The 25,000-nt window shown below is 37.2% G+C and overlaps 1 protein-coding gene across 9 annotated transcripts in view; it reads left to right on the top strand.

Annotated features, from left to right (window-relative positions):
* LOC115216625 (protein sidekick-2-like) overlaps positions 1-25,000 on the top strand; it is a 676,686-nt gene that overhangs the window by 507,320 nt on the left and 144,366 nt on the right. For all 9 annotated transcript variants that reach the window (XM_036500690.1, XM_036500685.1, XM_036500715.1 and 6 more), the window contains one exon: positions 24,753-25,000. This exon is cut by the window's right edge and continues 163 nt beyond it. In XM_036500690.1, coding sequence (XP_036356583.1) covers positions 24,753-25,000 — 248 coding nt within the window. The remainder of the gene's footprint in view (positions 1-24,752) is intronic.

Genomic DNA, 25,000 nt, shown 5'->3' with positions numbered 1-25,000 from the left:
ACATTTTCTAAAATGCTCACATCATAAAATTAGTTGTAGATCTATGAGACAATAATCCTTGTTGTATGTGTATTTAATTATGTATCTTTAAATTCTGTGTTCAAATCACACCCAGGTCTTCTTTGCTTTTTTTATCCCTCTGACGTCAATAACTATAAGCACTGAGCAAGTATCGGTGTAATTTGCTATACTATGGAAGTTGGTGCTCCAGCTGGACGTCAGTGAAAGAGGAGTAAGGAAATGATTCATAGATAGAGTAAAGGGTGTGTAGGTGGGGTGGAAAGGCAGCGATTGAGTTATTTGTTTTGGGGACAGGTTAGAAAGAGTCTGCAATTTCAAAGAAGTCGAGTCTACTGTAGAAGCAGGACTGGTCAAGTCATAGAAGTATTAGGCTAATGGAATGTTTCTAGTGGGGGCTGGGGGGGGGGTCAGAGTGCAGATGTGAGGATTAAGGAGCAGAATAGCTGCTATATTTAATAAATTTAAGATAGCTTCCAACATTTTACATTTGTTCACTGATGGAAGCACTCCGTCGGTTACGACGACGAGGGTTCTGGTTGATCCGAATCAACGGAACAGCCTGCTCGTGAAATTAACGTGTAAGTGGCTGATCACTCCACAGACACGTGTACCCTTAACGTAGTTCTCGGGGGTATTCAGCGTGACACAGAGAGTGACAAGGCCGGCCCCTTGAAATACAGGTACAACAGAAACAGGAAGTAAGAGTGAGAGAAAGCTGTGGTGAAAGAGTACAGCAGGGATCACCACCACCCCCTGCCGGAGCCTCGTGGAGCTTTAGGTGTTTTCGCTCAATAAACACTCACAATGCCCGGTCTGGGAATCAAAACCGCGATCCTACAACCGCGAGTCCGCTGCCCTAACCACTGGGCCATTGCGCCTCCACATTTGTTCACTACCATGAGACAGAAAGAAAAATGCAGACTTTATTATTGTTTTCTCGTTAATCAAGAAAGGGATGAACAAAAGTATTTCAGTAATTTTTTTTTTTTTTTGTAGCCGGTGGATGGGTGGGAGGAGGTTGTATTTTTGTCAGTTTGAGAAGTGTCAGACTTGGGGATACATCGCACTGGTTTTATAAACCGAGACACGACAGGTTATAACAGACTTCCCAGCATACTGTCAGGTGTGTGCACCCTCATATGTAATTGATCACATGGTATGTCAGCATACCTGTGTAATTATATAAACAATTCAGAATGACAAATGAAATAATGTAAGGCAGCTAATTCAAATTTTAAAAGCTTGTCATCACACACTAAGTAAGTGATAGGTTGAAACAAGATTTGCATGGTCTCTGTTTGTCTGTTTATTGTTATCACTAGTCAATAGCTAGGCATCTTGTGTGTGTCTGTGTACATGCATGTGTGTGTGCATGTGCTTTCGTGTTTGTATAATTAAGTGCATCGTTCAACTGAATTTCTGTATGGTTTTTGCATTTTTTACAAAGTGTGTACATATAAATTATATTGGATTGCACGCGTGTGTGGTGTCTTTGAATTTTACTACTTTACTTTTCTTATCTCATTTTGATATATTTCATCATCAATGTATCTATTTTACTCCGGTTGTATTTGTTACAATTTTTATGTTATTTTGTTGAATTTTAAAAAAAATTGTCTATTAATACAAACAAGTATTTTTTTACCTGCCTGTTGATATGACATGTCACGTTTATCTTAAATGATGTAAGTGGTGAACTAGCAGAGTGATTAGCTCATCAGATGAACTTGCTTTGCTATAGTCTTTCCAATACCATATGTTCTGAGTTCAAACACCTCCAAGGTCAACTTTGTTGATCAACCTTCAGGAATCCACCATTAAAGACCAGCTTAGGATAGTGGTTTTGGCAGAAACATTAGACCTTCGGATAGTGGTTTGGCAGAAAGATTAGACCTTCGGATAGTGGTTTGGCAGAAACATTAGACCTTAGGATAGTGGTTTTGGCAGAAACATTAGACCTTCGGATAGTGGTTTGGCAGAAAGATTAGACCTTCGGATAGTGGTTTGGCAGAAAGATTAGACCTTAGGATAGTGGTTTGGCAGAAACATTAGACCTTAGGATAGTGGTTTGGCAGAAACATTAGACCTTAGGATAGTGGTTTTGGCAGAAACATTAGACCTTCGGATAGTGGTTTGGCAGAAAGATTAGACCTTCGGATAGTGGTTTGGCAGAAACATTAGACCTTCGGATAGTGGTTTGGCAGAAACATTAGACCTTAGGATAGTGGTTTGGCAGAAACATTAGACCTTAGGATAGTGGTTTGGCAGAAACATTAGACCTTCGGATAGTGGTTTGGCAGAAACATTAGACCTTAGGATAGTGGTTTGGCAGAACATTAGACCTTAGGATAGTGGTTTGGCAGAACATTAGACCTTAGGATAGTGGTTTGGCAGAAACATTAGACCTTAGGATAGTGGTTTGGCAGAAACATTAGACTTTAGGATAGTGGTTTGGCAGAAACATTAGACCTTAGGATAGTGGTTTGGCAGAAACATTAGACCTTAGATAGTGGTTTGGCAGAAACATTAGACCTTAGGATAGTGGTTTGGCAGAAACATTAGACCTTAGGATAGTGGTTTGGCAGAAACATTAGACCTTCGGATAGTGGCTTGGCAGAAACATTAGACCTTAGGATAGTGGTTTGGCAGAAACATTAGACCTTAGGATAGTGGTTTGGCAGAAACATTAGACCTTAGGATAGTGGTTTGGCAGAAACATTAGACCTTAGGATAGTGGTTTGGCAGAAACATTAGACCTTAGGATAGTGGTTTGGCAGAAACATTGAGAAGACATGTCAAGCCAAGTGTGGTCACAGTCGTGGCCGATGCCAGTGTCACATCAATGGCACCAGTGCTGGTGGCACACAAAACTCACTCTCCACACTTTTGGAGTGGTTGGCATATGGAAGGGCATCTAGCCATAGAAACCTTGCCAAATCGCATTGGAACCTGGTGCAGCTCCCTGACTTCCCAGTTTTCAGTCAAACTGTCCAACCCAAACCAGCATAAGAAACAGACGTTAAATGATGGTGATGATGATGATGAGGATGATGATGATGATGATACCATCAGACAGGATACTTTTTCCATATTTGCTCTGGTTCTCTTTGTTCTGAATTCAAACTTCAATAACAGAGTCTATTCTGTTACAAGCATTTAGGTCATGTCTCCAGTTTCAGAGAACCTTCTTCCTTCCCCTTCCAATTAATCTTGAAGATTCTATAAAGGGTCATGCGCACTGCTCTTTCCATTTGACTAAAGAGTAATGCAAAAGCCAGTAATAAGTCGTGTTTAAAATGCAATATATATCATCATCATCATTTAGCATCCACTTTCCATACTGGCTCGGGTTGGACAGTTCGAGAGGAGCCTGCATGCCAGAAGACAGCTTGGTTTGCTTTGACATGGTTTCTACTACTGGATGCCCTTCTTTATGCCAACCACTTCACAGACTCTATATGGAGTGCTTTTTTACATTGCACCATGAATGCGTTAAAATAAGGTTATTATATCAAAACAAATTTAAGGAGAGCAATGGAGCATCCACTGATTCAGTGTCCCTATATTTATTGTGAAGTGCTTGAATAAACTAACAGGTGAATCTTGAAGCCTCATTCAGCTTTACCGTCACTTTACACACACACACACACACATACACACACATCTTTAAGATTAAATCAAAGTAGTTAAACTACATTTCTTTTTATTTTTAAGCATTGACTGCAAGACTGAAATTTCATATTTTGTTTTATACTTGATTAACATGTTATTCTGAAATGAATGTTTATTGGGTTATAACACCAGGTTATTAGTATTAATATACCTAAGCAAAAAATATACATACATACATACATAATACATACATACATAATACATACATACATACAAAACATACATACACACACACACACACACACACACACACACACACACACACGTACGTATGTACATATATATATATATATATCTGTAAATGTAATATGTGACAATTATTCGGAAGCCATCTCTTCAGTTATCTGGCCATTGGAAAAACAAAGAGAACTTCCTATCCAACCCTAAATGTAGGCTTATTAACCCAGAAAGATAGTGTTTTTCCAATGGCCAAATAACTGAAGAGATGGTGGTTTGGATTTCCACCTCGGCATCTGAAACTCAGAGTTTTATCTTGGCTAACGAATAATTGTCACATATTACATTTACAGATAAATTTCTTTATTTACATAATATTGAGGTCTCTTTCTTTCTTTTGTTATCTTACCGTTTTTACCAACATATATATATATATATATATATAGGTACAGACATGGGTGTGTGGTAAGAAGCTTGCTTGCTTCCCAACAACATGGGTTCCAGGTTCAGTCCTACTGGGTGGCACTTCGGGCAAGTGTCTTCTATTATAGCCTCAGACCAACCAAAGCCTTGTGAGTGAATTTGGTAGACAAAAACTGAAAGAAGCCCATTGTATTTATATATATATATCCATTTAGTATTGACTATTGCAAAAAAAGAGTACTCAATGCATTATGTGACTAATCATAGTCAAGCCAGTCTCTTTCTTACCTGAGTTTTATCTCTGGGTACACAAGGTCTTCAAGTCTGTTATAAGTTGTAACTTGCCTGATGACCCTTTGCGCCTATATGTGAAATTCAGAGTAGCAAGGGATTGACTCAACGAAAATAAAATTTTATATAAATAGGTGGTTGGTGAATATTAGTGAATTTGGGGAGAAAAATTGTATTGAATACATAAATTAGGATTTCTGTATTTTGCTAAAAGCTGAAGTTTCTTGCAGTGTTACTCTGAATGTTACATTGCCAATTATTCAAAAGATCAAAGACTGGAAGCAATTTGACGATATGTCATCAAAAATGTATATAAACACATCAAAGATATTATTAGTCATTGAGTTTTGATTGGATGCTAAAAAGTAATTAGAAAATGCATCACATATTGATCTAATTCAATTGTTATATGAAAAAGACGATATATTCATCTCTTCACTTGCCAAACCCTTGATATTTTTATACTAGAAGTACTATAAATATAACACACGCAAGCAATGAAATATTAAATGGTATAATTCTCAACACACAAATGTTGGTAAGATTTCCCTAAACCGCTTAGATTAGTATAATCTTGTTGACCATTGCAGCAGAAACTTCTCTGGTTCCATAGTTAATATAAACAAAAGAAAATTCTCCAGTACTTACTCACAAAACTTATCTCTATCTCATTGCAACAACCCTAATTTCTACCTTCCTTATGGAATGTGTAATTATAAAACAATTATTAATTAAGCTAAGATGTTGCTTGCAAAACAGAAAGAAGATAATGAAACAAAATTTCTATAGAGTTTTTGAAAATCTTTTCAAGAAACATTCTTGCACCATGCATACACACTCAGACATTCAGAAAGGTACCTCACTACCTCACTTTCCAAATATGTCAGAAGTTTAAAAGATGATGCTGCAAGCAGTCACTAAATTGGTAAGTTCGTTATAGAGCACTTGCCTCCCTCTGATATTAATGGCTCACAAAGATGTGATCCTTGCTTTTGGAGAAGCATAACTTTTTATTCCAGCCTTTTGTAATTTTGACTGAAAAATATCAGGATTAGGAAATTCTTGCAGATACTTCCATCAATATTTGTCAAGGAATTTCCAAATGCCAACTGGTTAAAATCGTTTATTTCCTACATGATGGATTTCTCAAACCCTGAAATTCTGTCTCAAATTGAAGAAGTAAGAAGGATTTTTTTTTTCATCAGCAATAGAACTGCATTAACAATAACCATCTTAGTCATGAAAATATATTTTTGAATGTGAATAAATGAATATATTGCATGTTTTGTATATAAGAATCAAATAGATGCATGTATGATGTATTTTCTAAGTTTTGTTTTTGTTTTTTTTCACCAACCAATCAAATCTGAATTACTAAAAGTATGTTGATGTATTTATTAATTTTTTTATTTACATATTGTCGTGTTGCATTCCTTTGTCAAGTATTTGAATAATCACCAACATCAAACTTGGTGTATCGATTCAAAAGGCTTTAGCACACACACATACACACATTCTTTCACTCTTTTACTTGTTTCAGTCACTTGACTGTGGCCATGCTGGAGCACCACCTTGAAAGATGTTTTTAGTAAAAAAAAATTGACCCCAGGACTTATTCTTTGTAAACCTAGTACTAATTCTATTGGTCTCTTTTGCTGGACCACTAAGTTACAGGGATGTAAACACACTAATGCCAGTTGTCAAGTGGTAATGGGAAAACAAACACAGACACACACACACATACATACACACACACACACACATATGCATGTATATAAATATGATGCGCATCTTTCAGATTCTGTCTACCAGATCCACTCACAAGGCTTTGGTTGGCCCGAGGTTATAGAAGAAGCCACTTGCCCAAAGTGTCACACAGTGGGACTGAACCTGGAACCATGTGGTTGGGAAGCAAGCTTCTTACCACACAGCCACTCCTGCACCTGTGTATTATTATCATCATCATCATCATCACCATCAAATGTCTATGTTCTATGTTGGTATAAGTTTATACCAGAAGTCACTGTCAAACATTTCTTTGTAAAAGATACCAAATGTGTTCTCTACAAAAAGTGTAGAGTAATCCTTCGGTTTAATGTTAAGACATTTAAACACAAAAAAGACTCCGTGTGTGTGTGTGTGTGTGTGTGTGTGTGTGGTGTGTGTGTGTGTGTGTGTGTGTCTTAATTTTACTACTGAGTTACATATATTGTAATGTGATATTGAAAAAAAATAATTTACAAGTGTGGAAGCAATAAAATAGCTATTTAGAATTGTCCTTGTTTGAATCATCATCATCATCATCATTTAATGTTTGTTTTCCATGTTGGCACTGGTTGCATAGCTTGACAACCTGGCAAGCTGCAGGACTACATCAAGCTCCAATGTCAACTTAAGCATTAGGAAGGGTATCCAGGTATCGAAACCAGGTTGAGTGCCCCATTTCTAATGCCAGCCACTTTACAGTGTGTTCTAGACGCCTTTTTCATGCCACTAGCATTAATGAGTTTAGCAAAATTATGAATAGCAAGTTTTCAAAGAGTTATTAAAATGCATTTTCTAAAAACTTTAAATTATAATTTTATTTTGCAATGTGCAGTTCACCATTTGAGAAGCATTGCATTAGACCATTTGGCATTATTACATGCTTGGAGGATTGGGCCTCACAGGGGCAGTGACTGAGTCCATTTGGCATCATGCGATGCTTGAGAAGAAGACCCATCAAGCCAAGTAAAACTGCTGTTGTGGCAGATACTGGTGTCATGCAAATGGCACATAAAAGCACCCATTACACTCTTGGAGTGGTTGGCATTAGGAAGGGCATCCAGCCAGAGAAACCATGCCAAAACAGACTGGAGTCTGGTGCAGCCTCCCAGCTTGCCAGCACTGGTCAAACTGTCCAACCCATACCTGCATGGACAATGGATGTTAAATGATGATGATGATATATATTCACAGCTATGTAGTTTGGGGTTCAGTCTCACTAGATGACATCTTGCACAGGAGTGGCCGTGTGGTAAGTAGCTTGCTTACCAACTACATGGTTCCAGGTTCAGTTCCACTGCATGGCACCTTGGGCAAGTGTCTTCTACTATAGCTTCAGGCCAACCAAAGCCTTGTTAGTGGATTTGGTAGACAGAAACTGAAAGACGCTCATCGTGTATATGTATATATATAAATATATACATATATATATGTATGTGTGCGTGTGTTTGTGTGTCTGTGTTTGTCCCCCCAACATTGCTTGACAACTGATACTGGTGTGTTTACGTCCCCGTAACGTAGCAGTTCAGCAAAAGTGACTGATAGAATAAGTACTAGGCTTACAAAGAATAAGTCCTGTGGTTTGATTTGCTCAACTAAAGGCAGTGCTCCAGCATGGCCGCAGTCAGGTGACTGAAGTAAAATAGTAAAAGAGTAAATGTCTTCCATTATAACCTCAGGCAGACCAATATGCTGTAAGTGAAATTTTTAAATAGAAACTATAACTTATTGCGTGTGTGTCTGTGCATGATGACCCCACATGAAATATGATGCTCTGATCTTCTACTGTAACTTAGTGTTTTTGACAAATAGGTCAATAAGTACTAAACTTCGAGAAACAAAACTAGTCTTGTGGGCTGATCACAATCAACAATGATGTATCAGTTTAAAGCCACACGTTAGACAAAGTAGGCCTAGTTATAGAGACAGACAGAATTACATACTTTGATCCTAATTCTATCCAATCAGATCAGATCTGGGTTAAGCAATGAAGAAATAATTGGGTGGTCATTGCTGGAATATTTGTAAGCACGGTTCCGCTCAGTCAGGGTTAAATGGACAGTAAATGACAATGACAATGATGATAATTATAACAGTATGGGAATGTGGATACAAACTTACAAACATTATTTCACATTCTGACTAATTCTGATTTGTCTTTTGTTTGTTTGTTTAACCCTTTTGATACCCACCCACCTGAAACCGCCTCTGGCTCTGTAGCATAAATACTCTTTACTCTTTACGCTTTTACTCATTTCAGTCATTTGACTGCGGCCATACTGGAGCACCGCCTTTAGTCGAGCAACTCGACCCTGGGTCTTATTCTTTAGTAAGCCCAGTACTTATTCTATCAGTATCTTTTGCCAAACCGCTAAGTGACGGGGACATAAACAAACCAGCATCGGTTGTCAAGCAATGCTAGGGGGACAAACACAGACACACAAACATACACACTCACATGCATATATATATATACATATATACGACGGGCTTCTTTCAGTTTCCGTCTACCAAATCCACTCACAAGGCTTTGGTCGGCCCGAGGCTATAGTAGAAGACACTTGCCCAAGGTGTCTTGTTTTCATAAGTTTTGAACTAAAATCTTCCTCCAAACCTTAGTCACAATTTAGGTTCCTAACACAAGCTTAATAATAACTAAGTTATTTTACTAAATTCTTTGTTATATTTAAAATTAATTGACTGAAATACAGAGCATCTCAAAATAAATATGGTAACAAAACGGTTAGTGTTTATTCTTCCATGCTAAAACAACCAGTTTTAATGTCAACAAGGAATGTGACCTCACCATTTTTACAGTGACCAACACGGAATATCCTTATATATAAAAGAGAGGTTGTGTGCTGTCTGTCGCCTACGATTTAGATTCCTAACTACTCCCACATTTTGCGGTGCAGTTTAACCAAAACCGGGTATCTTATAGTCGTGATTCATATCGAGCCCTTCTGAGTATTAGCGCGCGTCTACGATGAGTCTACGATTTTTTAAAAATTTACCATCATTTTTTCCCATTTTAATGCATTTTTTGCTATTATATAAGGGAAGTAACTCTCTAAAAATACTTATATAGTTATTTCCCTTACAAACCCTAGCAACGCCGGGCGATACTGCTAGTCAACATTTATTCACATTCATACACACATATGTACATACAATAGGCTATCTTCATTTTGCATCTATGAGATTCCCTCACAAAGCAATGGCCATCCTGGTACTATCACAGAAGACACTTATCTAAGGTGCCACATAGTGGAACTGAACCTGAAACCTCATATTTAAGGAGCAAACATCATAACTGCACAGCCATCTTCCACAATTCCCTGCTGGCAGGTTTGCTTACAGCCAGGTATCCTTCCTGTTGCCAACCCTCACCTGTTGCTAAGAAAGATATTATCTCTCTTAGGCTGGACATGTTTCCAAGGAAGGTGAGAAATGAAGGCCACTGCTTGTATCATTGTCATACTCGTTTACAACTATCATGTGATGTCAAGGCAATGAGACACAAACAAACACACACACAGGCACCTTGCTGTATTTAAGAAGACCCGTCCTCCACGACAGAAGTAGTAATGCTGCTCTCCCTGATGAAAAGGATTGGCCTGCAGGATCCCTGTGCCAATGTCACCTAAAAAGCACCCAGAACACATTGTAATGTGGTTGGCATTAGGAAGAGCATTCAACCATAAAAATCTGGCCAAATCAGACTGGAACCTGGTGCAGCTCTCTGGTTTGCCAGTGTGGAAAATGGATGTTACAGGATGATGATGATGATATGTATATGTATGTTAGTTAGTTAATTTTTTGGCTCAAAAAGCAAAAAGCAAGGCCATGTAGGGGGACATGGAGTTATGTACAGGGTGGTGTTCATGTAAAGAGTTCAGGTCACTTGAGGTCAAGGGAGACTTTGAACCGAGCGGTTGTCGGCATCTTCACCATCTCGTCTGGGAGCTTATTCCACGGATCAGCAACCCGGACGGAGAAAGCCCCTCTCCTTCGATTGAGATGAAATCGTCGCAGATAGAGCTTTTCGGAATGACCCCGCAGCCGACGCTCTGGAGCAGGAGTGAAGAACAGCTCTTTCGAGAGGTTACACTTTCCGCTCATGATATTGTGAGCAAGAATGAGATCTCCACGGCGGCGGCCTTTTTCTAGTGAATAAAGGTCGAGCGTCTTCAGCCTTTCTTCATAAGACAAATGTGTATATATATATATTTATATATATATATTATATATTTATATATTTATATATATATATATTTATACATATATATACATATATATATATATATATATATATATATATATGCTAGGCTTCTTTCAGTTTCTGACTATCAAATCCACTCACATGGCTTTGATCACCCTGCAGCTATAATATTGGTGTCATGCAGTGGAACTGAACTGCATTCTTATGACTGAGAAGCAAACTTTATAACCATTCAATTTGTTTACACCCACCAAGTTAATAAAATAACATGAACACTCTACTTTATGTATTGAGTTCTATTTCTCTTGTTTGAATCAGTAGTTCTTCATAAGAATGGCAGAACGTTGACAGCAAACATTTTGAAATTCTTTGATCCTTTCATTATTTCCCTGTGACACACCAGACATCTCCTTCATTTACTTAATCAATTCATTCATTCATTCATTCATTCTGTGGATTTTCTGTTTCAAACACAAGACATCTCTGGCTGATCCTGTGAAACTTTAATATATGTAAAACTGTGTTGCATGATGCATGCTTGCATGCATTTTGTTGTTGTGGAGATAATAATAATAATAATAATAAAAACAAAGAAAATATGTTCTGCACCAAGATTTTGAAAGAATTTAATCTATTGAGAAGACTACAGTTTTATATATATTACATCACATGTTGTCAGTTTTTATTTGAAATTCGCCGTCATCTTCATTCTTTGTGCTAGTTCAGTTTGCAGACACTTATATTATTGTTCTTTTTATATCTCTTTCAAGTTTTGATTTTTGTCTGTTTTTTCTTATCTTCATTTACATGAGCTTCAGAAATATTTTTGCCTTTTGAAAAGAGATTGCACTTAAAATGAAGTGTTGCTGATATTATTGTGTTCATCGTCATCATCATTATTATTATTATTATTATTATTATCATCATCATCATCATCATCATCATCATCATCATCATCATCATCATCACCATCACAATCATCATCATCATCATCATCATCACCACCACCACCATCAGCAACATCATCATCATCATTATTATTATTATTATCATCATCATCATCATCACCATCACCATCATCATCATCATCACCACCACCATCAGCAACATCATCATCATCATCATCATTATTATTATTATTATTATCATCATAATCACCATCACCATCATCATCATCACCACCACCATCAGCAATATCATCATCATCATCATCATTATTATTATTGCAGTTACTTTTATTATAGTTCTGTTTGGTATACATATATTGTGTCAGTATATTTTGTCAAATCACAACCAACTTTTCTTTTTTTTTTAAGCAGCGCAATCTTTTTCGTTGGATATTTTCTCACTTTTGTGTGAAAGACAGAAAAAAACATTCAGAAAAAACCCCCAGATATGTTGAAAGAACCACTTTTGAATACATCATTAAAATAGCTAATGAAACTGCATACCATATATCAGACACAGCCACAAAGTTACTGTTAGAATATGTGACAAAAACATCAGAACTAAAAAGGTTTTCTCTTCCACATGAAACTAGAAACTGTCAAACTGCAATGGATGCTGGTACGGGTGTGTGGTTAAGAAGCTTGCTTTGCAACCATTGGATTTCGAGTTCAGTTCCACTGCACAATATCTTGTGCTATTCCAATCTTGAGCTAATCAAATGCTTTTGTGAGTGAATTTGGTAGATGGAAACTGTACGAAAGCCTATCATATATATATATATATATATATATATATATATGAATAAATGAAAGAATGGAGTCGAACGAAGATGTTAACAAAATTCCTTTACTCTCGACACATGTTTCGAAGACAGCATATTTTCATTCCGAAGGAATAAAGGGTGCATTATGCAATCTTCACATCAGGAAAGAAAAGGAGCCTCTCTCAACAACAAGACAAACAAAAATTTCGATGATTGCCTACATGGTAACCAAAGCGTGTTTTCTGACGTGAATTTGCTACCCAGGTTTCGGTTAAACGAATTTTCCATGCTGACGATAAACATAGGATAATTCATTCACCTACTTATATATATATATATATATATATGTATGTATATATATCTGTAAAAGTAATATTGTGACAATTATTCAGTAGCCATGATAAAACTCCAAGTTTCGGATGTCGGGGCGGAAATCCACGCCACCATTTCTTCAGTTATCTGGCCATCAGAAAAAAGCTCTCATCCGGCCATCAGAAAAAATGCTATCACCGGATGGCCAGATAACTGAAGAGATGGCGGCATGGATTTCTGCCCAGACATCCGAAACTCGGAGTTTTATCATGGCTACCGAATAATTGTCACATATTATATATTTACATATAAATTCCTTTATTTACATATCAAGATCTCTTTCATTCTTTCGTTGTTTTACCATTTCTATCAATATATATATATATATATATATATATATATATACATATACAGGTGGTAAGAAGCTTGCTTCCCAACTACATAGTTCCAGGTTCAGTCTCACTGCATAGCAACTTGGATAAGTGTCTTCTACTATAGCCTCAGACCAACCAAAGCCTTGTGAATCGATTTGGTAGACAGAAACTGAAAGAATCCCATTGCATATATATATATATATATATACACACACACACACACATATGTATATGTGTGCATGTATGTGTCTTTATGTCTGTGTTTGTCCCTCCACTTTCGCTTGACAATTGATGCTGGTGTGTTTACTTCCCTATGACTTTGCAGTTCAGCAAAAGAGACCAATAGAATAAGTACTAGGCTTACAAAGACTAAGTCCTGAGGTTGATTTCTTTGACTAAAATCTTTTAAGATGGTGTTCCAGCATGGCCACAGTCAAATGACTGAAACAAATAAAAGAATACATATATATTTTTTTATTTCTTTCAGTCATTTGACTGCAGCCATGCTGGAGCACTGCCTTTAGTTGAACAAATCAACCCAAGGACTTATTCTTTGTAAGCCTAGTGCTTATCCTATCGGTCACTTTTGCCAAACCACTAAGTTATAGGGACATAAACATACCAGCATCGGTTGTCAAGCAATGTTGGTGGGGACAAACACAGATACGCAACCATAAACAAATACACATACATATATATATATATGTATATACACAACGGGCTTCTTTTAGTTTCCACCTACCAAATTCACTCACAGGGCTTTGATTGGCCTGAGCCTATAGTAGAAGACACTTGCCCAAGGTGCCATGCAGTGAGACTAAACCCAAAACTATGTGGTTGGTAAGCAAGCTACTTACCACACAGCCATGTCTGCACTTATATATATATATATATATATATATATATATATTTATATATAATAGGCGCAGGAGTGGCTGTGTGGTAAGTAGCTTGCTAACCAGCTACATGGTTCCGGGTTCAGTCCCACTGCGCGGCATCTTGGGCAAGTGTCTTCTGCTATAGCCCCGAGCCGACCAATGCCTTGTGAGTGGATTTGGTAAACAGAAACTGAAAGAAGCCTGTCGTATATATGTATATATATATATATATATATATGTATGTGTGTGTGCTTGTGTGTCTGTGTTTGTCCCCCCAACATCGCTTGACAACCAATGCTGGTGTGCTTACATCCCCGTCACTTAGCAGTTCGGCAAAAAGAGACAAATAGAATAAGTACTAGGCTTACAATGAATAAGTCCCGGGGTCGATTTGCTCGACTAAAGGCGGTGCTCCAGCATGGCCGCAGTCAAATGACTGAAACAAGTAAAAGAGTAAAAGAGTATATATATATATATATATATATATATATATATATAATGGAAACTTATTTTATCACAACGATCATTTTGACACATCTTGCATCACTCCTTTGTTGCTGAGAAACTATACAAGGAATTATGATGCATTGAACAGTTTCCCACCCATGAGGGAGTGATGCAGGATGTGTCAGAATGATCATTGTGAAAGTTTCCAGTATATTCTACCTTCCATATGCATTGTTTCTATTATACTCGATCTATAAAGAATTCCTAATGTAAATCCAGTGACAATTGTGTATTTACCATGGCTGACATCAGGTAGCCATCGACAGTAAACATGCTTTGTCAACATACCACTAGAGACACACCCAACATGTGAATTTTAAATTTTAATTTTAACTGTAATTTAAACTTTTATATCTATGCATATTTATTTCTTTACTGCCCACTAGGGGCTAAACACAGAGGGGACAAACAAGGACAGACAAAGGGATTAAGTCAATTACATAGACCCCAGTGCGAAACTGGTACTTTATTTATCGACCCAGAAAGGATGAAAGGCAAAGTCGACCTCGGCGGAATTTGATCTCAGAACGTAACGGCAGATGAAATACGGCTACGCATTTCGCCCGGTGTGCTAACGTTTCTGCCAGCTCGCCACCTTTATATCTATATGTATTGCCTTCCTCATCATTATTTAGCATCCATTTTCCATACTGGCATGGGTAAGATTGTTTGATTGGAGCTGGTGAGCTGGAAAGTTGCTCCTGGCTCCAGACTGTTTTGCCTTGGTTTCTAGGCCTGGATGCCCTTCTTAACACCAACCACTCCACAGTGTACTGGGTGTCTTTTATGTGTCACCAGCACTGGTACCTTTTACATATATGTCTGTGTGTGTCTGTGTGTCTGTGTTTGTCGATCCCTTCCCAACATGCTGAACAACTGATGTTGGTTTGTTTATAGCCTTGTAACTTAACAGTCTGGTAAAAGTGACTGATAAAATAAGTACTAGATTTTTAAAAATATGTAGTGGGGTCAGTTTGTTTAAGTACACCCTTCAAGGTGGTGCCCCAGCATGGCTGTAATCCTATGACTGAAACAATTAAAAGAAAAGAAAAAAGAAAAAATTACCACAAAACATATAAAAGACAACCAGTGTAATATACAAATTTCAATGTAAACAACATTACTAAAATTGTTATATTGAGCAGTTTGAGTCTCATGTGTTTTCATTTGTTGCCCATGTGTACTCAACAGGGAGCTATTGCAGTATTATATATAATACAGAATGCAAAACAAATTAAGATAGAAAAGCATTTACTGATATCATTCTATGTAGAATTCCAGAAAAACAAGAAGAAATTTTTGACAATGAAAGCATTATTGATAGCAAAATAGTAATCCCAAAAATCGATACACAGGTATGGCATATTTGAAATATTCTATAGAAAGTGCCTAGAGTTTATCTTTTAAACATTTTAAAACCTAGTAATAAATGATTTTTATCAGGGAAAAAATCATCATTGCCAGGTTTTAAGAGATCAGAGGATCATAGGAATGGTGCCTACTTTCAGAATGCTAAAACAATGGGAAATGAGCATCACAGATAAATAAATGAATGAATTTGGTATCGGGAGAAGGGAGTAAAAAAGAATTTATGCCTGAATTGGAACTCCTAATGCTATGGAGATAGGAGAGGTTAGCTAAGCTTTAATATATGACTTAGCTATATTCATACATAACATCAGTTTGAATATAACACATGCACACATATACCATAAAAACCCCTATAATTTGCCTGTAATTTATGCTGGTGATTTTCTGGATAAAAATTGTTAAAAAAAGCTTCTACTCGTAAAATTCACACCCAAAAGTTTTTTGGAACTGCCTTTATGGCCAGGGGAAAAAGGTTTCCAATTTAGTTGTATAATTTCACTTACTTATGATTAGATTTTATTAAATTTTCATTAGATGAAAATAATTTCTGTTTAACAGGTATCACTTTGAAGGCTTATTAAATTACCAAATGTTTGTGTTGTTTATAACAAACTTAATTTTACATTTCTTGCCTACAAGAGATTCTGACCAATCTTTTGCATACTTCTGTATGTCTTCTCCAATCACGATCACAGGAAAAGTTGTTGATAATTCTTACCAATAAAAACAAAACTTAAAAAATTACTATTTTAAAATCTCATAATGTGAGATGTTCAGCAACAGTACTTTGTAGTAAAGATTGTTTGCCAACATAACATGGCAGTCCAAGTTTAGGACTAATGTTGCTGTAATTTAGTCCCAGGAGACATCGTCTCCAGCTGTCTATACGACACGATCTGTGTCCATATATTTTCGAACTAGGGAATCTAGCAGCCCCACTCAGCTCAAAACATTCCCTTATTTGAAAAAAGTGCTGATGAAGAGAAATAACCCAGAAATCACGATACACATATATTGTCATCATCAAAGCTGTGTTGTTCATTTGCAGTGAAAACATATTTGGCCAAGAGGAAACATTACAGGTGTGGCTTGGCAACTGAAACTGCATCCAGTTGCAGAAAACCTGCCTCAACAAATTCTATTTGACTCACACAAGCATGCAAAAGTGGACATTAACCCTTTTGTTACTGTATTTATTTTGAGATGCTCTGTGTTTCTTTCAATTATTTTTAAAATAACAAAGAATTTAGTAAAATAACTTTGTTATCATTAAGCTAGTGTTAGGAATGTAAATTGTGATTAAGGTTTGGTGGAAGATTTGAATTCAGAACTTATGAAAACAAGACATTTTACCAAAGAGCCAGAGCCGGGTTAGTAACAAAAGGGTTAACATGGTTATGATGATGGCCACCATGTCTGTAAAGTTGTCAATATTGCCAGTGTTGCAACAATCAGTACATAACCGGCACTATACTACTCACACAATATAAAGATATAACCATTCTATTTTCCTTTTTGAGCATGCTTTTTATTTTTTCTAACTTATGGGCAACTAATTGATAACATATATATATATATATGTGTGTGTACGAATGTATATGTATGCACACTCAGAAATACACATGCATACACTAACTTAGATACTTTCCATTATTTTATTCTCCTTTAACAAAATATTGAACCTTGTTTATTTTGCCTTTATTCCCAACATTTTAGTCTACATTTCTCTCTGCTTTATTATCATTATTATTATTATTATTATTATTTGCTTTGTAATATTACCCCCTACTCCACCGTTACATTTCTTTCTGCTTTACTACACACTTTTTATTGTTCTCTCTTTTTCCTGAACATTTTTCTACCACCTCCACTTCATTCTCCCCTTATTTTGACTTTTCCTTTATACCTATGCATTGTTTGCCCTTCTCTTTTCTTTTCTTGTCTCTTTCCTTACCATCTCTGTAATCTTATGTGTATCTTTTTGTCTTTGTGTTTTTCTAATATCTGCTATCTTCATATGAATTACCATCAAAGTTTATCTGTCGACTGTTTATTTAAGTAAATGTTTATCTCAACACTTGAATGTTTGAATCCTCCGACAATCTCATGCCCTAGCATATTTTAAAGATCACTTTCTAGTTACATCCGAAGACAAATGAAAGCAAATGAAGGGAAGTAGGCTTCAATGAAGATGTTATAGTTTCAGCGGAATTCTGGTTTATGCACCCCATACAACCCCTTATAACTTTTTTAGTTTTTTGAATTCTCTGAAAATTTTTGTGAATTTGTGTTCTACACACAGAAATTCATCTGATTATGAAAAAACGAAAAATTTTTTGTTTGTGATTTAAGGGTGAGTTCGCTGTTGATTTTAACTCATCTCACAACCACCTGATACCGTCCTTGTTTCTTTGTCGCTCTGACATGTATAGATATTTTTCCATATTTTTCTCTCCATAAACACATTTAATGGAATGATGATGATGCAGCCAAGTTTGATCCAGTGCTGGGATTTCAGCAAGAATTGAGACTGTCCATATTTTAAACTCTGATTTGCAAAAAACAACTTGTAAAAGAGTAGAATTTTAAAGATTTATGGGTGTTTTAAAAAATCCATAATCATATAGTCACAGTGACTGTGTGGTCCCAGGTTCAGTCCCACTGCATAGCACCTCGGGCATGTGTCTTCTACTGTAGCCTTGGGCTGACCAAAGCCTTGTGAGTGTTTGGTAGACGGAAGCTGAAAGAATATATATATTTATATCTATACTAGCAGCATAGCCCGGCATTGCCCGGGTATGTAAGAGCCCCTAGTAGGCAACAACTAATCCCAATCCAGTCCTTTCCCTCTAGGGAACGAAGGCGCATGTGTAGGTTGCAATGTCTTCTCTTCACTCGAATACTTCTGTGTATACGATGTTCCTAGCTGTCCCTTTAGGCGAAAACATGAAAACATCATTGCGCCTCCCAACGCATGAACAGCCCATGTACAGCCCAGAAAATAAGTTGCATATAAAAAGCTTAGATTCTCGACCCCATGTCGAATTTATCGATTTTTTCAGAACTGGGCGAACTTTTCAAAATTTTCGCTGTGTTAGTTTTGAATTGTGACATTGGGCTATGTGTGTGTCAAGTTTCATCAGAATCGGTTGAAAGCCGTGGTCAGGGTGAGGGTACAACCTGACAGACACAGACAGACAAACTGCCATTTATATATAGAGAAGATATATATACATCTACACATAAAATACAAAATACAAAGTTATATCTTGATATCGCTAGTGATAACAATACTCAAAATATATAACATACAATAGAGAGATGTTTTTGTTTCACTTTTAACACGTAAGACTGAAATAGATATCTATATTATATATATAAATAATTTTTATCAATGCTGATGCCATGGAAAAGACACCATGCACCCTCCGTAAAACGATTAGCACGAGGAAGGATGTCCAGCCATAGAAACCATTCCAGAGCAGACAGCAGGGCTTAAACTTAAAACCTAATAATGGGGTACTTTAATGCATAAGTTCATAAAGCCTTTCCTAAGCATATGTATATACTTGAGTGTGTCTGTGTCTGTCCCCCATAGCACTTGACAACTGATGTTGATGGGTTTACGTCCCTGTAACTTAGAGGTTCAGCAAAAGTGACGGATAGAATAAGTACTAGGCTTACAAAGAATAAGTCCTGGGGGTGATTTGTTTGGCTAAAGGCAGTGTGCCTTAATCTTTTACCTTTTCTTTTACTTGTTTCAGTCATTAGGCTGCAGCCATACTGGGGCACTGGATTGACCCCCAATGCTTATTTTTTTCTTTTAAGCCTGGTACTTTTTCTACCAGTATCTTTTGCTGAATTGCTAAGTTACAGGAATGTAAAGAGACCAACATTGGTTGTCAAGTGGCAGTGGTGAGACAAACATAGACACAATCACACACACACAAACACACGTGCATATGTATTTATGATGGGCTTCTTTCAGTTTCTGTTTTACCAAATCCACTCACAAGATTTTGGTCAGCCTGAGACTATAGTAGAAGAGACTTGCCTAAGATGCCATGCAATGGTTTAGTAATATATAATTACTAAACAAACATCTTATACTCTGTTGTATCAATACTCTATTTTATGGCCTATATTTTGATTTTCTTTCTTCTAGCAGTAAAAGAGAAACACTTTCTTCATACACTTTTTTTCTCTTTTTTCCACTGAAAGAAATATTTCTTTGGTTGGATTATATTTTGTCTTGCAAAATGTTGAAAACAATTTTTCTTGTCTTTTATTCCTTGTAATCATTGTTTCCCTCTCCACTTTTTATTGCGTGACTGAAATATATACATAAAATAACAAATTATTCTCTTTACAAGATATCTAGTTTGGTTTGGTTTGGTGATGGAGCAGTATTGAACTTGAAGATGACCTGAAAAAATAATGTTAATTCAATATACATTTAATATTTCCAGTTTCAGAATTAAAATTTATGCTATCAAAATAGTAATATTATTATGTAGTTGAACAGTATGCTCTTACTACTACTATTAATAATAATAATAATAATAATAATAATAATAATAATAATGATTTCGAATTTTGGCACAAGGCCAGTAAGTTTGGAGGAGAGGTTAAGTCGATTAGATTGACCTCAGTGCATAACTGGTGCTTATTTTATCGACCCCAAAAGGATGAAAGACAAAGTCGACCTTGGCGGAATTTGAACTCAGAACATAAAGGCGGACGAAATACTGCTAAGCATTTTACATTGCATGCTAATGAGTCTGACAGCTTGCCACCTTAGTAGTAGTGATGATGATGATAGTAATAATAATAATAATAATAATAATAATAAAAGTGCAATTATCAGAAAACCATTGCTGTTGAATTCCTCTGCATGAGACCTTGGTCTGTTCACATGCATGAAATAAACACTCAGTCTAAATGCACTATGCACTGTCACACCTCCTTTTATTGCAATGGCCTACTACAAAACTGCAAGTAATATGTGGATGCTGAGATATTCTTTTCTTTTCTATTCTAGGCACAAGGCCCCAAAATTTTGGGGGGAGGGGGGTCAGTCAATTAGATCAGCCTCAGTACGCAACTGGTACTTAATTTATCGACCCCCAAGAGGATAAAAGGTAAAGCCGACCTTGGCAGAATTTGAACTCGGAACATAAAGACAGACAAAATACCGCTAAGCATTTCGCCCAGCGTGCTAACGGTTCTACCAGCTCGCCACCTTGTGGATGCTAAGATATTAAAACCATGTTTACTAGTAACTTTATACTCTGTAAAATGCCTCACCAGATTATGACTTGCCACAAAGTGCTTACGTTGTAATCATTTCATTTGCAAGAGGATTTTTAAATATAGAAGAGTATGAGGTTACAGGAATGTAAAGGCACCAGCACTGGTTGTCAAGTGGCAGTGGCAAGACAAACATAGACACAATTACACACACACACACATGTATGTGTATGTATGATGGGCTTCTTTCAGTTTCCATCGACCAAATCCACTTACAAGGTTTTGGTCAGCCTGAGACTATAGTAGAAGAGACTTGCTTAAGATGCCACGCAGTGGTTTAGTAATGTATAATTACTAAACAAACATCTTATTCTCTGTTATACCAATATAAAATAGGAAAATAAATGGTAGACCATGTCTTGTACTGAAAGAACAAATTGTAAACCACTTTTTACATCTTTTATCTTTTACTGGTTTCAATCATTAGACTGCAGCCATGCTGAGGTACCACCTTGAAGAAATTTCTTCATATACTCTTTTACTTGTTTCAGTCATTTGACTGCGGCCATGCTGGAGCACCGCCATTAGTCGAGCAAATCGACCCCGGGACTTATTCTTTGTAAGCCCAGTACTTATTCTATCGTTCTCTTTTGCTGAACCGCTAAGTGACGGGGACGTAAACACACCAGCATCGGTTGTCAAGCAATGCTAGGGGGACAAACACAGACACACAAACATATACACACACACTTATATATATATATATATATATATATATATATACATATATATGACAGGCTTCTTTCAGTTTCCGTCTACCAAATCCACTCACAAGGCATTGGTCGGCCCGGGGCTATAGCAGAAGACACTTGCCCAAGATGCCACGCAGTGGGACTGAACCTGGAACCATGTGGTTGGTTAGCAAGCTACTTACCACACAGCCACTCCATATTTCTTTTTTTTTTTTTTTAACTCTGGTAGTTATTCTGTCAGTCTCTTTCACTGAACCGCTAAGTTATAGGAATGTAAAGACACCAACACCAGTGATAAGCTTTCAGTTTCCTTCGACAAAATCCACTTATAAGGCTTTGGTCAGCCTGAGACTATAGTTGAAGGTACTTTCCCTAGGTGCCGCACAGTGGGACTGAACCTAGAACCATGTGGTTGAGAAGTAAATTTATATTTTGTTACATTTTTTTTTTTTATGTGTGAGTGAATTTGGTGGAAGAAAACTATACAAAATCCAGTCGTGCATGTATGTGTGCATTTGTTTGTGTGTGTGTGTGAATGTTTGCATTCTGCTCTAAGCAACAATTAGGGATATTTGTTCACAAATCTTTTGCTGGTTCTGTGCTTTCAAAGTTAAGTAGAATAAAATATCTCTTATCTAAGAAACAGGTAAAAGTTAGCTTGGGAAAGAGCATCTGATAGTAAAAAATGCCTCAATATTGTGTGTTCATCTAACCCATGCTAGCATGGGAAAAGAGATGTAAATGCATGAACACATATATAGTGAAGCAAACCCAGGATTTACCCATCAGAGGAATTACTGTGGGATTGCTCACTCTAAGTAATCCTAGGTGCTTCTTACTACTCAATGCAGTTAACCTGGACCTGTGCTATATATGAGTGTTTATACAGTATGTGCCTAGATAATTCATCTCCATATACTCCGATAGACAGACAGACAGACGCACACACTCACACACACATACATAAAGTAGCATGTAAGTCTTATCTATAACTTTATCTGCTTCAGGCTTCATCATTCCTAAAAATAATTATTTCATGTCTTGAACTTTCTAAATTCTTTTGATGTTAATGATATATATAGGCACAGGAGTGGCTGTGTGGTAAGTAGCTTGTTTACCAACCACATGGTTCCGGGTTCAGTCCCACTGTGTGGCATCTTGGGCAAGTGTCTTCTGCTATAGCCCCGGGCCGACCAATGCCTTGTGAGTGGATTTGGTAGACGGAAACTGAAAGAAACCTGTCGTATATATGTATATATATATGTGTGTGTGTATGTGTTTGTGTGTCTGTGTTTGTCCCCCTAGCATTGCTTGACAACCGATGCTGGTGTGTTTACGTCCCCGTCACTTAGCGGTTCGGCAAAAGAGGTCGATAGAATAAGTACTGGGCTTACAAAGAATAAGTCCCGGGGTTGAGTTGCTCGACTAAAGGCGGTGCTCCAGCATGGCCGCAGTCAAATGACTGAAACAAGTAAAAGAGTAAAAGAGTAAGAGTAATATAGAGAGAGATAGACAGATAGATGGATGGATGGACGGTCGGTCGGTCGGTCGGTCGGTCGGTCGGTCGGTCGGTCGGTCGGTCGGTCGGTCGGTCGGTCGGTCGGTCTGTCTGTCTGTCAGTTGGTTGGTTAAGGGGTTTGCTTCATGGCTAAGTGTCCAATCCTAACTGCCTGAACATTGTCAGTGAACATTTTGTACTACAGCTGTTTGTCGACCAATAACTTGTGAGTGACAGTGGTTAACAGAAACCGAAGAATTTTGTCATATGCATGTGCAAGAGTGTGCATGCATGCATGTATATGATTCTCTTTGTCTCAATGTACTTAGTTTCTGTAAACAAAAACAACATCCCTGCTTACAGTCAGCTTCAAAAGCACACCCAGGTTTCTTGATGTGTCAGGTAAGGGTCAGTGACAGGAAGTGCATCCAGCTATAGAAGTCTGCCTCGATGGTTTCTGCCTTGCCCATGCAAGCATGAAAAACAGAAAAGGACATTAAAAACAATTATAAGGAGGAGGTGGATACCAGTTGTCAAGTGGTGGTGGGAAACAAACAAACAAACACACACACATGCGCATTTGTGTGTGTGATAAGCTTTCAGTTTCCTTCAACCAAATCCACTTATAAGGCTTTGGTCAGCCTGAGGCTATAGTAGAAGAACATTTTGTACACAGTTTCTATGTACCGAGTTACATTCACCAAGCTTTACCTGACTCAAATTAAATAAATAATTAAATAAATTTAACTAATTTAACTAATAGGCACAGGAGTGGCTGTGTGGTAAGTAGCTTGTTTACCAGCCACATGGTTCCGGGTTCAGTCCCACTGCGTGGCACCTTGGGCAAGTGTCTTCTACTATAGCTTCGGGCCGACCAAAGCCTTGTGAGTAGATTTGGTAGACGGAAACTGAAAGAAGCCCGTCGTATATATGTATATATATATATGCGTGTGTGTGTTTGTGTGAGTGTGTTTGTCCCCCTAGCATTGCTTGACAACCGATGCTGGTGTGTTTATGTCCCTATCACTTAGCGGTTCGGCAAAAGAGACCGATAGAATAAGTACTGGGCTTACAAAAGAATAAGTCCCGGGGTTGAGTTGCTCGACTAAAGGCGGTGCTCCAGCATGGCCGCAATCAAATGACTGAAACAAGTAAAAGAGTAAAGAGTAACATAAACTAACATAGCATATGTCACATCCATGAAACAAAAGGGTTCAGTTTCTCGTGTTATATAATTAAAGAAATTCTGTATTTTCTTCATAAATCTTCAGGTTCAGAGCTCTTATATTTGACCTTCATAATTCTGTGTCATTCCCTCAAAAAGTTGCAGGACAAAAATAGAAATTGTGATTAACATCATTTGCCATGTGTTGAATAAACTGAAACAACCCCTGAAATCTTTATGATTATATCTATATACATTTGGAAAATATTTTGTTCTTTCTAATGTTCCTGTAATTCTTATAAATTCACTCCTGTTACTTTCGCTGCTGTTATTTATCGTTATTTCTGTTTCTTTTATTTTCTAGCACCAAGTGGTCCACCAAGAAATCTAGTTGGACGTCCTCTAAGTAATTCCTCTGTTTTAATCAACTGGCTACCCCCTTCACAGGTTCACTGGAATGGCCCATTGACTGGTTATGTCATTCGTTACAAACCACAGAGTTATAATGATAAATTCGCCCAACAAGAGGAAGCCGGTGTCAAAAACCAAATGAAAGTCATAACTGGCCTGGTAACATTTACACACTACGAAATCAAGATAGCTGCTCGCAAT

This window comes from Octopus sinensis, linkage group LG1, assembly GCF_006345805.1.
Source record: "Octopus sinensis linkage group LG1, ASM634580v1, whole genome shotgun sequence".
Taxonomy (NCBI): Eukaryota; Metazoa; Mollusca; class Cephalopoda; order Octopoda; family Octopodidae; genus Octopus; species Octopus sinensis.
The sequence above is the reverse complement of the archived record's forward strand: the minus strand, read 5'-3'. Positions and strand labels throughout refer to the sequence as shown.